This window comes from Prinia subflava, chromosome 21 (genome assembly GCF_021018805.1).
Source record: "Prinia subflava isolate CZ2003 ecotype Zambia chromosome 21, Cam_Psub_1.2, whole genome shotgun sequence".
Taxonomy (NCBI): domain Eukaryota; kingdom Metazoa; phylum Chordata; class Aves; order Passeriformes; family Cisticolidae; genus Prinia; species Prinia subflava.
This window is the reverse complement of record NC_086267.1, coordinates 3,312,653-3,327,359: the sequence shown is the minus strand read 5'-3', so window position 1 is coordinate 3,327,359 and position 14,707 is coordinate 3,312,653. Positions and strand designations below refer to the sequence as shown.

Sequence of the window (14,707 nt, the reverse complement as noted above, 5' to 3'; positions counted from 1 at the left end):
ACAAATGCAAGGGGACAACAATGTTTATGATATTTTTTAGTGACATCTGGCATTCTCACAGGAAGCCTGGTGCCTGCTTGTCTGTTCGGGGGAGCCACATTCATGACTCAAAGCCAAGCTGCAAAAGGGAACATTATTGTTACTAACTCTAAAGGAATGAATATGATCAGGAGAGAGGACTTGAAGTTAAAAGCAAGTGTTGATTTATTGAGTGTTATTCCCTGTGAATAAAAGTCAAGCTTGGCCAGCTGGTGAGAGTGTGGAGCTGCTGTTTCCTCATGCATAGGAAGCCTCCTGACCTTGGCCTTGGTTGTGCAGGCGTTACCGATCACTCATTTCAGCTCACAGAAGGATATGCCCCGGGACAATGTGCTCTTTGACTTCTCCAAAAGCAGAAAAGGCCCCATCTTCCACAGAAATTCTACCAAAAACCTGCATAGCTTGTGCTCAACCCACCTCTGAGGTCCTGATCTAGTAACAGCTGGGAAATGCAAGGCACTGACAGCTCAGTCACAGAATGCTGCAGTAGATGCATGTGAAATACAAACCCGTGTGCATCTTTATTCTGCATTTCCAAAACGTTTGTATCATGAGATTACAGATTAATTAAATTAAAGATTCAGTAACACAGATACATAACAAATGTGCAAGATTTTTATGGATTTTTCCATTGTTTTTGGGGGCTTGCTTGAAGCTGATTGGAATGTTCTGCATTTGGGATTTCTAGGCAGCAAGGTGTATGAATCATCAGAATATTGAATGTATCAGTGCAGAAGCAGTTGCTGGATTTTCAAAATAAGAGACATCATCTGATTCTTCAGAGTCCTTGCTTTCTCTAGCAATAATTGAGTATCCTGGGCTCCAACTGATAATAAGGAGGAAATTATCTTCATGTTTTTGTTGGTCAGATTTAGTACAGCACAATATTTAGCACTGAGTCTTCAGTGCCGGAAGCCCCCTAAATGTTTCAGTGGAGCGTGGGCCATTTGGTCAAGGGGTGATTTTTTTACCTAAGATTAAAAAATAACTTACCTTAAACAGGGGATGGGCTATAAAGGTACAGTTAAAACCAGAAAAGTCAAGTATTGGTAATATGAAGTTAAAATGGTTTCTGGAGTAGAAACAAAGTAGAAACAGTGTCCTTGAGCAGGATGCTGCCTGTTCAACTGTTCTGTCCGTGATCCAGGGAAACTCAGAACTGCCCAGAAACATTTTCTGCTATATATTTTTCAAATGGGGGGCTTTTTTCAAACTGATGGCATAAGAAAGGTTTCCTCATTTTGGTATTTGCAAATTAGCAGTGACTGAGCTGATGCAGAAGAAACTGGTGACATCTGTGCTATTCCCTCCAATGGGTGAATAATTCATAATTCCATATGCCATGCATTTGAGCAGGCATCAGAGCACCTTATGGGGCATTTCCTAGTACAGCTAAGAAATTGTGAAATTGAGGCTGACAGTATTAATATTCTTTTGCTGCAAGGAGGATAAACTGTAATTTTCCTGCTTTCATAGGAATTTACACAAAGATAAAGATTAAGCTTACTCCTTGGTCACAGACTAAAGATCTCATCATATTAATTCTAGAACTAACTAAAGAATTCTGAATTAGTTTTCTCTCACATTAGTTTTCTCTCACATGTTTAGTTTTCAACTATAGCTTCATTTATCAGTGTCAAATGAGTTGGTTGTAGACATTGCACTGATGAGACAAATGGCAAAATAAGTCAGGAAAACTGAAGGAAGTTTAAGATATTTTACTTTTTTTAAAAAAAGAAAACCAAGAAGAATTACTGTAAAATAATATAGTTTATATTATGATTTTTATTTCCAAAGCTTGTATTGATATGATAGTTCAAGGCACATGAAAGAAACAGAAAAGCAAACACAAATAAGCTGACAAATTTAGCAATGGATGATGATATTGATTATCATGATTTTTACACCAAACACTGAAGTGCCATAAAATTTAGGAAACCTAAAGCACTGCAGCCACTTGCCAGGCAAAGCCTTTGCTCTGAGCTCTGTACAGTCAGGCTGTGCTGCTCTAAAGATGCCCCAGAAAAGCTGCAGACTCCAAAGCTGCATCACCCCTCAATGCCACATTCTGACCTGGTGTTGCACATGTTGTCAAACAAATCAGCTGTGCAGTTAGAAAATGGGGCAGGCACAAAGAAAAACCACGGTGTGCGCTAATTCAAAAGCTGCTACACGTCAGCTCTAAAGTGACCCATCAAAACTGGGTATTTTCCAAGCACCCCTTAATTCAGGATGTGTATTGCAATTCCTGCATGTCTCTGCAATAGGAGAAGGCAGGAAATTCCTGATGCCATAGTCAGACGAGCAAGCTTTCAGTTGGTAGGTCAGTTCCAGCCAGACCTACCATGTTTTGCCATAAAATATCATCAGTATCAAGAGCAGAAAATTGTATCAGTGGAAAGATTTTACCTTCCAATATTCAGTATTTTCCTATTTTGTAAATAACTGGTTCTCACTGAACCAGTTCCTCCTTATTGATACATCATGTGGTAAATAAACATGCCAGGAGCACTTAACCAGCCAAAACCACTTTTTGTTTTGTTGTTGTTTTAAAAGAATAGATATAATGTAATGTGAAATAATCTTTGGTAGCATTTAAAACCCAAGCACATAATACCTGCAAATCACATTTCAGATGTACATCTCTGCTGCAGGGTTTTTTCTTACTGCAAAATCTTTCCCTTCTAGTAAAATTCTGGTTATTAAAAAATCCTATGAAATGTTCCACGCTCTGTGCAAGGGAGGCATGAGGGTGGTCCTTAGAGTTGTGTGGTATCCCCATAGATCTGAAATTCTTTGACTATATTTTCCATGGATCATCTTCTCACACAAATACACGAATAGTCTTTAGTTCATATAAAATAAGAAGCAGTTGTATTTTCCAGCATGGAATGGCATGGTTGCTTGTTTCAACTGTGCTTAGGGCCTGGAAAACAAAAAGTAAACATGTGATTGTTCATCATTACCCAAATGTAAGTTACATGATCTTTTTTCTCCTTTTCTTTGTCTTTCCTATCACCTCTTTATTTCTGTTCTTAGTTCCTATTTTGCTTTCTCCTGGTGCAAAGTATCTGTTCAATTTTCTGGGGTTTTCTCCCTCCCTCAGAGTTTGTAAAACTCTTTAGATTTGCATGTCACCAAAAAATAAGGTAGAAATCGCTCCCCAACATTCACATAGTATTCACTTCTTCTGGAACTTAGTCCTGTAGTACTTCCTAGAGATTTTACTCTGTTCACCAGAGTAATGCCAGCCCCAAGCACTGCTATTGTAACAGCGTGTGCACATTGTGTGGGAGCTTGTTCTGAGGCACAGAGAGCGTGCAGACCCCACACCACATTGGCAGCTCTGGCTGAGTCTCTCTAAGGCACCGTATAACAGGAAAATAGGTTGTTTTGTTAAAATAGAAACCTTAGAAATTTCCCAGTGACTCCTGTGACCCTGCCCAGAGGAAGATGCAATTTACTTACGAGTACCTGCCTGACATCTTCCTTACAACTGCAATTATTATTCCTGCAAGGATTCCAACGGCAACAATGATTCCAATAATTATTCCAACCAGTGCAATTGTTCCCAGACCAGCTGAAAGAAGAAATTGGGAGTGTTAGTATGTATGTCATGGATAAGGGGCTCCTGCTAGACCTGGTGCTGTTCTGCTGCATCCCACTCCTTGGGGAAATTTCTTTCTATCTTGTGAGTTCTGGATTTGGTTTGGATGTTCAGCAGCCTGCAGGCGTGCCTTTGGGCTGAAGGGCTCTGTGTGGATGTGGATATGAGACAGTGATCAGGTGAAGCAGGGAAGGCAGCTCAGGGAGAAGGCTGTGCCTCCCCTGAAAATTTATTTAATGGCACAGGCACAGGAAGGGCTGCTGGAAGGGGAATTGCCTGGCAATTGTGTTCTCCCTTGTCTTTATAAGCAAAACTTCACTTTAATACCTTCATCAGTTGCCTCTGGCTCCCCACTCCGTTCACCTGTAAAGCCAGACAGACAATAATTACTCACTCTGCTTTGTCCAGAGTGTTGCCTTCCAAATTGAAAGGCTGTCCAGAGAAAAAAATTTACTGACTTTGTCACAATGGTTTGAGGTTGTCCTTTTGATAGAAAGTGAGCAAACGAAGTATTTGAAGCATGAGAGAGTATTTGAGATTTCCAGATATTGTTTAGTAGATGGCACTAGAACTTTAGTATGTAAAAATAGAAATGAAAGGGATTTTTACCATCAACACTTTCTGTGTTAACTTCATAAGCAGTAACATTTTCACTTTCTCCATCTGGGACAAAGGAACTTTCTGTGGTCTTCAGCTCTCCAAACTGCAAGAGATTTATTACATTGTGTAGTTTTGTGGGCAATGACAAGCATTGGTGGGGGGAAAGAGGGAAAAGAAAACCTCAGTACATTCAGTCTACATGTATAAAATAGCATTTAAGTTTCTTGGTCTGTCAGGTGTGGATGCTGTTTTAGCTGTCACCTCTCATATTTGAGATGTGTACAGTGACCAAAACATACCAAGAGAAGCTGATTTATCTTCCCAGCTGGAGGCTTTCTTTATCAGATTTCTTGCTAGGACTGCAAAAGGTGTAGGAGGCTGCAGAATTTTGCAGACCTGCCTTTTTTCAGTGGGATTTTGTGAAGTAGTTTTTGAGTTTAGTTTCACTAAACTGTGTGAGTGATACTGAATTGGAAGAGGTGGGAGGTGGCAGTGAATAAGAAGTTAGCATAAAGGATCTTTTATTTAGCATTATATACTCACCATTGTCGGTAATTCTTCAAATTCTGTGTCATTTCTGTCTCTGAAATCAATTGTTGCACTTTCTTCTCCTTCTAGAACTGAGCTTGCTGAATAAAATTTTAGAAAATGAGTCAGAATTTTACTTGGTAGTCACATGTTCTGGCTCCTCTGACACCTAAACTTTGTTAAATGTGACCTCTGTGCAGTGTCCTGTCTCCCTGACCTTGCCCACATGGGATGGGGAAATTACTTGGAATAAGCTTGAATTCTGTTATACTCTCGTCCAAAGCAGCAGGACAAAGTATATCCATCATTTAACTCTGGTACAACCTTGAAACATACCGGTTACTTACATTTTGCTCCCAAAACCGTTTTCTGAACCAAACTAGAAATTTTTTATCCATTTCCACCAATGTAAGACTGAGAGCTTTGTCCCATTGCCAAGAGACCAAACACTGAACTAAACTTAGATTTCTAATTCCGTGTGTACTGAAGTAAATAGAGTTTTATATTTCTGTATCCTTATAGGCCTGAATACAGGTACAGTTTTTATTTAGGAGCTAAAACCGTGTGCAGGTACTACTTTAGGCAGTAGTAGATGAAGAAACTGTATTCATTATGCCAACAAATATAGTGGCTAATTAAGCCAGTCAGTCTCCCAGAAATCACTTTATAATCCATGGAAAGGCTAGAACAGGGTAGATCAAAGCTCCAAATTAGATGGTAAAAAGAATGGTTTGGTCATTTTTGATCGAAATACCCCAGGTATTGTTGAAGTAGCATAAAAGGGGCTTTTTGTTGTGTATTTAGACACTCTTTAAATACCACTGTGATTTAAGATATAACACTGTTATATTCCTTATTTTTTGCTTATAAAATAATATCTTTAAAATACAATATTGTGATGTACAATCATGGCCATGTAAAGGTTAAGTGTGAACAAAGAAACAGCAGCAGAACTCAGCAACACAAATGTGTATGGATCAGTTTACCTTGTAATCCCAGTCAGGACTGCAGAAACATCCTTTATTCACTAGTTGAAAATAAGCACAGATGGAGAAAACCAATTACTAGAGGAAAATCCCCCAGTAGAAGGTGAAATAAATTTTGTATGTGAACAACAAGCAGCTTATTGGGAGAAGCTGCTTATGCTCCTGGCATGGCAGTAGCTTTCAGCCCTGAAAATTGCCAGATAGTGAAGGCAGGAAGGAAAAGTGTGCCACACAGCAAAGGTGAAGAAAATTAGTGAATGTCACAAAGAAATATAACATTTTTCTTTGTGTGATACCGTTGCAGATGCTTGGCCATGAGTGGCACGTGGAAAAACTGTTCCAGTGCCTTTGCCCTCTCAGAATTATGATTGACAAAAGGAGGTGGCCCAGATTAGCCTTGCCTAATTTTAGATTCTTAATAAAGGCACCTAAATAAAGTGTCTTCTTGCCATTATCTTCTTTTGTAGTCTGTAGGGGAAAATAAATATCTCTGGAAGATAATTCAGCTCACCTGAGATTTGGGTCGCCCTTGGTGGTGCTGCCTTTCCTTAACTGCAAAGGGAAACTGGAATATGGCTTCCCTCTGAACTGCCCAAAGTCAGGCTGACCTGGTTTCTGTCTGTCTGAGGGTTTTGCCCCAGCCCTGTTCAAGCTGAGGTTCTGGATTTGATGCAGAACAGTTCCTGGACTCTGTTTCCAGGTTCATTTTAGGCTGACAGTGGAAGTGGCTGGGTGGTGGTCAGACACTACCGAACAGAAGGATTGGGAGGCAATTTATTATCAGTGTTCTGCATTTGTAGGAAGGAACACTGGATACTAGACAGCTCTTTGTTGGAGAACATCATAATAAAGTCAAATATTGAAATGAAATTGGGGGACTCTACTGCACTTTAAGCTTCTTTCACTGTACCCAGTACAAGGCTCTGCACCACTGACATCAAAGGGAATGTAAATGGGATTTAAGGGGTGTGTGCTTGTGTCATTTCTTGGTTTCATCTGATGTGGGCCAAATATAGCAAGAGGCAGGGTTAAGTGGTGCCTCTGCATGTGTTCTTAATATTATCTTCGAGGAGGTTGTAAATAAAAACATTACCTCATGGTGCTGGGGCTGTCTCTAAGGAGCCTCTCCTGTTTGCAGCTATACGTTGCTGCAGATGTGAATTAATCATTGCATCCCTTCCTGCCAAAGTTCCAGCTGGGAGCCTTTCAGTTCAAAGTCCCAGCTGCTCTCAGGCTGCAGCTTCTCACACCACGACAAAATTTGATGTCTTTAAAAGTTTAATACTACTTTGAAACCACCCATGCTTAAGCATCCCGTGACTCACTAAGGGGCAGCTGAGCTCACTACTCCTATGCACAGAGTGACAATTTCCTAGAGAAACTTCTCAGAGCTGCTTTCAAAGCACGGTGCTTGTGTTGGAAAGGAGAGCGTGTTGTAAGACTGTTGTTCATTAGCATTTCTTTCAGGTGTCTCCAAAACCAACAAAGAAACTTCTGAAGATGAAAAATGTTGTAGGATCTTGTTTCTTTCCTTGCATAAACCCGAATAAACCCAAACACTAGTGGGTAAAGGCAGTTGTAAGCCAGTATTTTAGCTTAGTCCTTGAAATAGGAAGCCCTCAAAATAGAATGTTTCCATTTCTGATAAGAGACCAGGAGATAAAAATGGCAAACCTTAAATGATTCCTTCTAGCAAGAACTGCAATGATCCTTTCCTCATTGCCCTCTGCTTTTATGTGGAAAAAAAAAGAAAAAAAAAAAAGAAAAAATAAAATGAGCTTCGGTTATTTGTAACAGCTAAAAATATTAGCTAGCAGAGAGTGTAGATCACTTGGGACCTATCACTTTTCTTTTGGAGATGTAACTGAGCAAACATCTGGAGGTGACTGATGGTTTGCAGTGTCTGCTTCCGGAATTGTCCCAGACCCAGGTGTTGTTGGAAGGGATGTGTGTGTTGGCCATCCTGTTTGGGCTGCATTTCAGTCAGCATTTCTGTCCTGATACAGGAACTCCCTTTCTGTGGAAGAATTCTTCACTTACAGACCTTAATTCAATTGTGAATAAACTGAGTCTTAGTTAGTATCCATTACTGGAGTTGGTTCTGTTGTAGTTCAGTGAAAACTTCTATTCACGGTGGTGGAGGTTTAACAAAAATGCATGATTTGCAAGGGATTTGCCTTTTAAATACAGCAGCTCTGTAATTTTCAAGAGCAGTTTTGTCTGTGATTTGGCTTCATCCTCAGTTTAAGTGTATTCCAGAGTCATGTCCAAAACCTACAACATTAGTTTAATTTTGTGCAAGAAGAGTTTTCCATTATTTTTATACTTCTGGATTTTTTTTTAAAGTATACAGGTGTCTCTTCTGTTGTGAAGTTATTCACACTGTGAAATCCAAGCCACAACATTTTTTTGTATTTTGAAAATGTAAGGGTTTGAAGAATACGACATAGTGGATTCTGGGATTTGAATTTTGCAACTTGAATCTTTGGACAGTTAAAATTTTCCGACTTCAGAAAAATAGGGAAGTTTGTTAATGAGAACTGAAATTCTCGTTTGTACCTGGGGCTCCCGCAAAATCATATCTGCAGTATCCTTGTCCTTGGCCTGTTTGGGGCCACAACACTGGCATTTTCTTTCTCTGTTAATTCCTTCTGGAAGTTGGAGTAATGTGTCATGCCATTAAAAATCCCCTGGCGTGTATTTAAGTGTCTAGACTGTTGTTCAGGAGAAAGTATGTACTGTCTAAATCCTGAAGTGCTTGCTGCAGTTTCCTTAGACAAAGACTGACAGCTTTGCTATATATAACCAAGGAAGCTGGATGACAGAATACCAGAAACTTTGGGAAGGATCTGCCAGTTGGAAAATGGTCCTGAAGCACAAGGAAGGATTTAGCTCAGCCTTATTTAGAGTATGACTGACTTTGGTCAGGTATTCCGTGTAGCTCGTGATGACAGTGCTCTGCTGAATTGTCAGAAACATTTCCTTTGGTCACCACACCCTGCTGCAGATGGGTTTTATTGCTGGTGCTGGCTTAGCCAAAGGAACAAAGCCAGAGTTTAAATCCACAGTGCCAAGCGGCAGAGAACCTCTGGGCTGCTTCTCAAGTAGATCACATGTCTTCTGAATGTTACAGCATTCTACTGGCAGAAAAGCAACCCAAAATCTACTTTAACTGGGCAGATACAGAGAAGCAACTGCTCTTCAAGTGCTTGGTGTGTGTAATGACCCCCAAGAGTCACTAAACAAAGCCAGGAGAGGAAAAGCTGGAAATTTCCTAAGCTTTGTCTTGTGTGTGGTGAAATCAGCCACAGAGCTGTGGGCATTAGGAAGGAAATGATGAACTCCAGTACAGGATATTCCTTTAAAATATTCCTTGCAGAACTAGAGATGAGTATTCCAAATTTATGCTTTTAATAATGTTGCTATGTCAACCTCTGCTTTCTTGTCTACTAAGTACACTGAGCTCAGACTTGCTATCCCCTGAATATGGGATAAAATTACTTTCCTATGAGATTTGCTGCACCATAACCCTGTTTCCCTGTCTGCAGTTTTACTAACAGTCTAATTGTTTCCTCTGAGCAGTGAGGGATGGAACAGCAAGGTTGGACTTGTGATCAAGGTGTGAATGTCTTTTGTATCTTGCTGTAAAGTGACAGAATCACTGAACTTTCTGTTTTTTCTACATGGCTGACTAGGAAGGAGAGTTGCAGTCAAGACAAGGAGAGAAGAACAAAACTTGGTGTAAGGGATCAGCAAACAGGGCAGATGTGCAGCACAAAGCAGACATCAGTGTACTAATACTGGGATGTGTCAATGCAAACAAAAGGAATTAAGAAATGACCTCTACTACAGTAATAAACTAATCTTTTCCCTAAATGACTTCCTTCCCTGAACTCTGAGGCTACAGCCATGTGCCCTCTCACAGCTGCCTTGTTGTAGATTACTAACCCTTTGTATCTGCAAGAAGAACATTTTGCAGGTTCCTCAACTCATTTATTTGAAATACTCATGCCAGACACTTAACTGGAAACTCTTAGGTGTTAATTCTGTTCACACAGTGATTTTTGGCTACCTACTTTATATTGCCATGCAGCAGGCAAGTTCCCTCCAAATGTGTTTGGTCTGACTTTTCTACTCCACTGACAATAGACTAGCTAATGTTTGGATGTGTTTCATAGTCATAAAAACATTTTACTACGGGTTTGGAGTTAAGTGTGTCCCCATTACAGATTTAGTAGTGCCTCAAGCTCTCCTAACAGAGTATATGCTTGCCTGAAAATGGTGATGGTGTAACAGCTAAACTGTGCCTTCACAAAGGATTATTCTGATTCAGTTGATGCTGGGTGTTGTAGTGTTTGTAATCAACAAATAAAAGGATGGAAAAAACATGAGGAAGTCATAAAGCAACATGAGAATGTGCTCAGCATCAGCTTCTATGTCCTTTGAGAGTTTTTGGCCAAGCTTCTGAGATGGAGGGTTGGAAATCAATAGTGCATTTGTCTCTTCTTTTTCCTCATTTGTTTCTCTTTAGCATATCCCAGCATACCTATGCTCCCAATCCCACATCTTTTTCTGCAGCTCTGTGTAACAGACTGTGCACTGCAGAGCTCTGAGCTTTGCTGTGGGTTTGATCCCCATGGAGAGGAGGCTCTGTGCACACACAGATCAGAGGGGCCCTTTGAGAGGACCTGGGAGGCTGGGAGTGGTAGGATCTGGCAGCATTTGGGTTCCATCCTGTAGTCCCTGACCACATCCAGACAAAAAGCAAACAAACCAACAAAATAAATGTGCCACTGAGGCAGCCCCTGTGCCCGAGCTGGGCCAGCAGCAGCAGTGGGCATTTCTGTGGTCCTTGTGTGGCTCACCTCGAGTGACACACAGAGAAACACCACAGGGTCCTGCTGGAGCCTCACAGCCTGAAACCTTCCTGCACTGCCTCATTATCTGCCTAAATGCTCTCCAGGTTTTTTGCTGCCTTGGTTTTGTTTTGCTTTTTTTCCAGATGATTTACAAGTCCTTGGTCTGAGGTGAATGCACAGATTCAGTAGAAGCCGGTGAATTGCAGGAGCTGAGAATCTGGCCTCTCTGTTTCCAGTTTTAGTGAGCAGCCTAAGTTAATGAAAGGTCCACTTGTAAGCCCTTAAATAGGACTCTTTTCTTTGTTTGTGAAGTTACAGATTCAAAAAATAACTGCTGGGATACAGACGTGCAAACCTCTCTGCTTGCCCAGCTGAGGAGAAATCGAATTTTATTTGATCTCTGCTGGTCTTTCACAAAGACACTGAAAAATTCAGATACACAGACTTGCAGACCCACTAATTGAGATATAGCAAGATGATTTTCTCCTTTCTGTGATAATTGTCTTGGCTGTTGGACATGTAGAGTTAGATTCATATCATGAAGAGGCACATATGGGACATGTGTAGAAGTACTCATCATTCTGCATGCAGGATGAAAGGCTGTGCAGTGTTTATTTAGTAGAAAACTGGGTCCCTTTTGAGTCAAATGTGACTGTTCCATTTTCTTGTACATCTTGTTTACAACCAGCAGTTACAGAGTTTGATTTTCAAAAGGCTTTAGGGTTGCCTGATTTTATTGTTTAGTTTAGCCATTGAAATAGTGCCAGAGTTTGGGTAAATCAGGACTCTTTTGAAACAATCTTTTCTTGTGATTTAGTCATTTCTCTTTTCTACAGTTTTGAAAAACAGAAAACTTTTTAGTCTTTCATACCTGACTGCAAACTTCAATTCCCTTTCTTACAATATAAACCCTTTTTATCTGAATTATCCTGTCCATGGTCTTAATTTCAGTCCAAACCAAATGTAACCTGACCTGGCATAAACCTGCCTTGCATAAGGGAATATAATCTAATATTTGCCTCTAGGTAAGATCAGGCATGTGGACAGTTGATACAGCCCAAAAGACATGTGGGATCTTGTTAAACAATCATGTTAATTTTTGTTCATGTGATGTGACAGCCAACAGAATAATCTCCTTCCCTGCAGTGACACAGCACCATGGGAAAGGTTTGGAATCAGGAATCTGCCTCTGCAAAGGGCTGCTTTGGATGCTTGTTCAGGCCAACTTCCACCTCAGCTCCTTTGGTTTGATTCTGTGTGCGAAGATTTGCCTGAGTTTTGACATGCTGAACGAGATCAGCAGGGCCAAAAATGTATCTGCTAATATGATAATGACGATTAATAATAACAATAATAACCACAATAACCATAATAATCATCATAATAATCATCACCCTTTTGGAAATTGGAAATATGCTTCCTGATGGAAACAAAGCTGCTTTTCTCGATTTGCTCTCAATCCATAACCTGGAGTGTCCCCACCACAAGCAGAGTAGCTGCAGGTTTATTTATGGCCTTTTCCAGGTTAGGAGGAATCAGAAGGAGACCTTTTTCCTCTGAAACCCTCAGGCCACGCTGTGTTCCCCAGGGGTTCCTGTGTCTGGATAAAGCCACTCCACCAAGCTCTGTACAAGTCCAGCCCTCTCCCATCTCCCTGTCAGCCAGCAGAGATTGCTGAAGGTGGCATTGTCATTTCAGGTCTGTTCTAACTTGTAATTGCTGATGGTTATCAGTAAACAGCAGAGATAGACACTAAATACTCCAGATTTATTTTATCTGGAGTCTATTTTCCAGATAAATATCTGTATCCTTTGGAAGTTATCCTAAATGTCTGGCTCTGTGTGAAGAAAAAGTCACAAACCCTAAACAGACACAGAAAACCTTAAATACTGTAAATCACATTCTTGATCCAGCTCTGGAGTTCAATGCAAACTGTATAGCTAGTGAAACAGAGGTAGGATTTTGCAAGCAGGAAATATCATATTTTTTATCACTAGTAGGGTTTCAGCCTGATCATTGCTGGACTCCTCTCAGAGTTGAGAGAAAATATGCTTAAAGGCTTCTCAAAAGCCTGAATATGAAACACCTTCTAACCTGTAATTCTGGTATCTTAGATTACTTAAGATAATTCTGTAAAATAGTGGTTTTGCTTCATTTCTAATGGCTTTAAACTTTGGTACATTTAATATAGATGCTTTTCAAGAACAAGGTGGCTGAGTGAGCCTAGAAAACAACTTTAGGACTTGCCTAATATCTGTTGATTTTAGTTTTTCTGTGAAATTGTGAACCATTAATCCAAATTTCAGCCTCGTATTCTACCATACAGAACCACTAGAAGTTTCAAGTCAAAATCCACACGCAGTGGATCCACATCAGAATAGCTCCATTCTTTCCAGCAGGATGATACTGATGGTATTCAGGCCAAAATCAGGTAATTCTTTTCAGTTTGGGTCCCCTGATCTAAGCCTGGTGAGTGGATCTGTGCTTTGAAAGCAGTGGGCTGAGTTTAAAGTTTGTGTTCAGAGCACTGTTGTTTGAAACTGCTGTGCTGCTGCTTGGGATGGTTCCATGGCAATGGCAGCTGTAAATCACATTGCCTCGTGGCCGTTCATTCACCATGAGTCAAACACTTCTCAGAAAGACTGAGTTTCAAAGTGACATTCCTGGAATCAAGTACTGGTCAAGGGTAATTCTGATTTACTGTTAACAAATCAGACTCCTTGAGCTGTAGAAAGACTTAAAGATCTGTTTTACCTAAAAGTGTATATTGTATCTTTCTTATAAAATTCAAAATACACGTTTCCAAATTAATCTTTTTGGCACATAACACTTTTCACATGTGTCTTTGGCAGTAATTCCCCCTGGCTTAGTTTCCCTCATTGTACATTTATTGCTTATGGCTAAGTGAAACTTAGCAAAGCCCTGAACGAGGCTCAAATTCCAAGAGCCTGAAGTGTCTCTAAGCACGGAAGTTAAACTCCTGGATGAACAGATTTACAAGTTACTTTCGTGGAGTTATACCCCTAAATGTCAGATAAACGAAACATTTAGTTTAATTAAAAGTCAGTTAAACCGAATCCCTGCTTGCAGAGCCCGCTGTGGATTCTGGAGCCATTTCCAAGGGCTGTGCAGGGAATTCCTCCCCTGCCTGCCCCAACCCCTCTCCCTCCCTCACACACACAGAAAATTCTTTCCCAATAGAGTCAAACTCAGCCCCTCCAGAACTTTAGCTGTGTTTCTTTCCAGATCACAGCTGCAGTAGATGCCCGGTTGCAGAATTTCAAAGAAACTTTTACAAACTGGTCAGAGTAACTATGTAACCCACAAGAGAGCACAGAAACTGTTAAATTACAGGAAATATCTGGAAATAATTGTAACCAAACTTTCTCCTTACCTTCTTGAGCAAGTGCTACAAAAGGCATGCACCCGAGGACGAGGATGAAGAGTGGAACTTTTATAAACATATTTGATCTGCTTAGAGAGTCGCTTCCCAATCCTGAAACCAGATGGATCCAAATTCAGATTTTTATCTTTTTTTTAGAGGCAGCGGAGAATTGAGATGATAAAAGAAATCACGGCAGAAAAAATACTTTGGTATTCCAAGTATTCCTTTAGCTGCTGTAGCGTAAAGAGAGGAGGTTTCCTCGGATGATAACTGCACAGTTAATGAAAACTGAGTGCAGTCAGAACTATTTTCTTTAGCCAAGGGATGGGAGCAGGCTGGAGTGGTCCTCAATTAGCAGCCAGGCCCGCCCTCCCCACGCTGTTTGGTCAGGACCTAAATTATGATCTCAGCTCAGGTTTAAAGTTACAGGACCTGTTGTGGCTTTCAGAAGACTTTTATTTAGCAGAGAGGGGAAAGGAATTTAGGCAAAGTGAGGTGTTCCCTCCCTTCTGCAAACTGTCTTTAAAAAATCCTTAAGAAGCAACACTAAGGACACTTTTCTTGTTATTTGCAGAAGTGAAGTGATGTTTTTTGCATTTCAAAGTGATCCCCCGTGTTTGTCTAAGCAGCTGTGGTACTGAATGTGCATTTAGGGGTACTGAAATAGTTTTTAGGACAGGCTGTTTAATTCTGCAGTAAATAC

At 40.5% G+C, this 14,707-nt stretch overlaps 1 protein-coding gene across 2 annotated transcripts; it reads right to left on the bottom strand.

Annotated features, from left to right (window-relative positions):
- Positions 1–1,742: 1,742 nt before the first annotated feature.
- On the bottom strand, positions 1,743–14,378 carry PDPN (podoplanin). Of its 2 annotated transcripts, none has more exons than XM_063417367.1 (6): positions 14,014–14,378; positions 4,790–4,875; positions 4,256–4,349; positions 3,974–4,009; positions 3,508–3,619; positions 1,743–2,965 (listed from the first exon to the last, which is right to left on the bottom strand). In XM_063417367.1, exons 1-6 carry the CDS (start codon positions 14,081–14,083, stop codon positions 2,959–2,961), a joined length of 405 nt encoding a protein of 134 aa, XP_063273437.1. In that variant the 5' UTR covers positions 14,084–14,378; the 3' UTR covers positions 1,743–2,958. The 2 variants fall into 2 exon arrangements, with proteins under 2 accessions (XP_063273437.1, XP_063273438.1); XM_063417368.1 differs by having other exon boundaries at positions 3,514–3,619.
- Positions 14,379–14,707: the final 329 nt, after the last annotated feature.

Excerpts from the sequence above, each read along its gene's own strand:
- PDPN (XM_063417367.1), bottom strand. The coding sequence starts at position 14,083 with ATGTTTATAAAAGTTCCACTCTTCATCCTCGTCCTCGGGTGCATGCCT. Across the intron at positions 4,876-14,013 it reads TGTAGCACTTGCTCAAGAAG|CAAGCTCAGTTCTAGAAGGA; the intron begins GTAAGGAGAAAG and ends AATTTTATTCAG. Across the intron at positions 3,620-3,973 it reads GCCAGAGGCAACTGATGAAG|CTGGTCTGGGAACAATTGCA; the intron begins GTATTAAAGTGA and ends TTCTTCTTTCAG.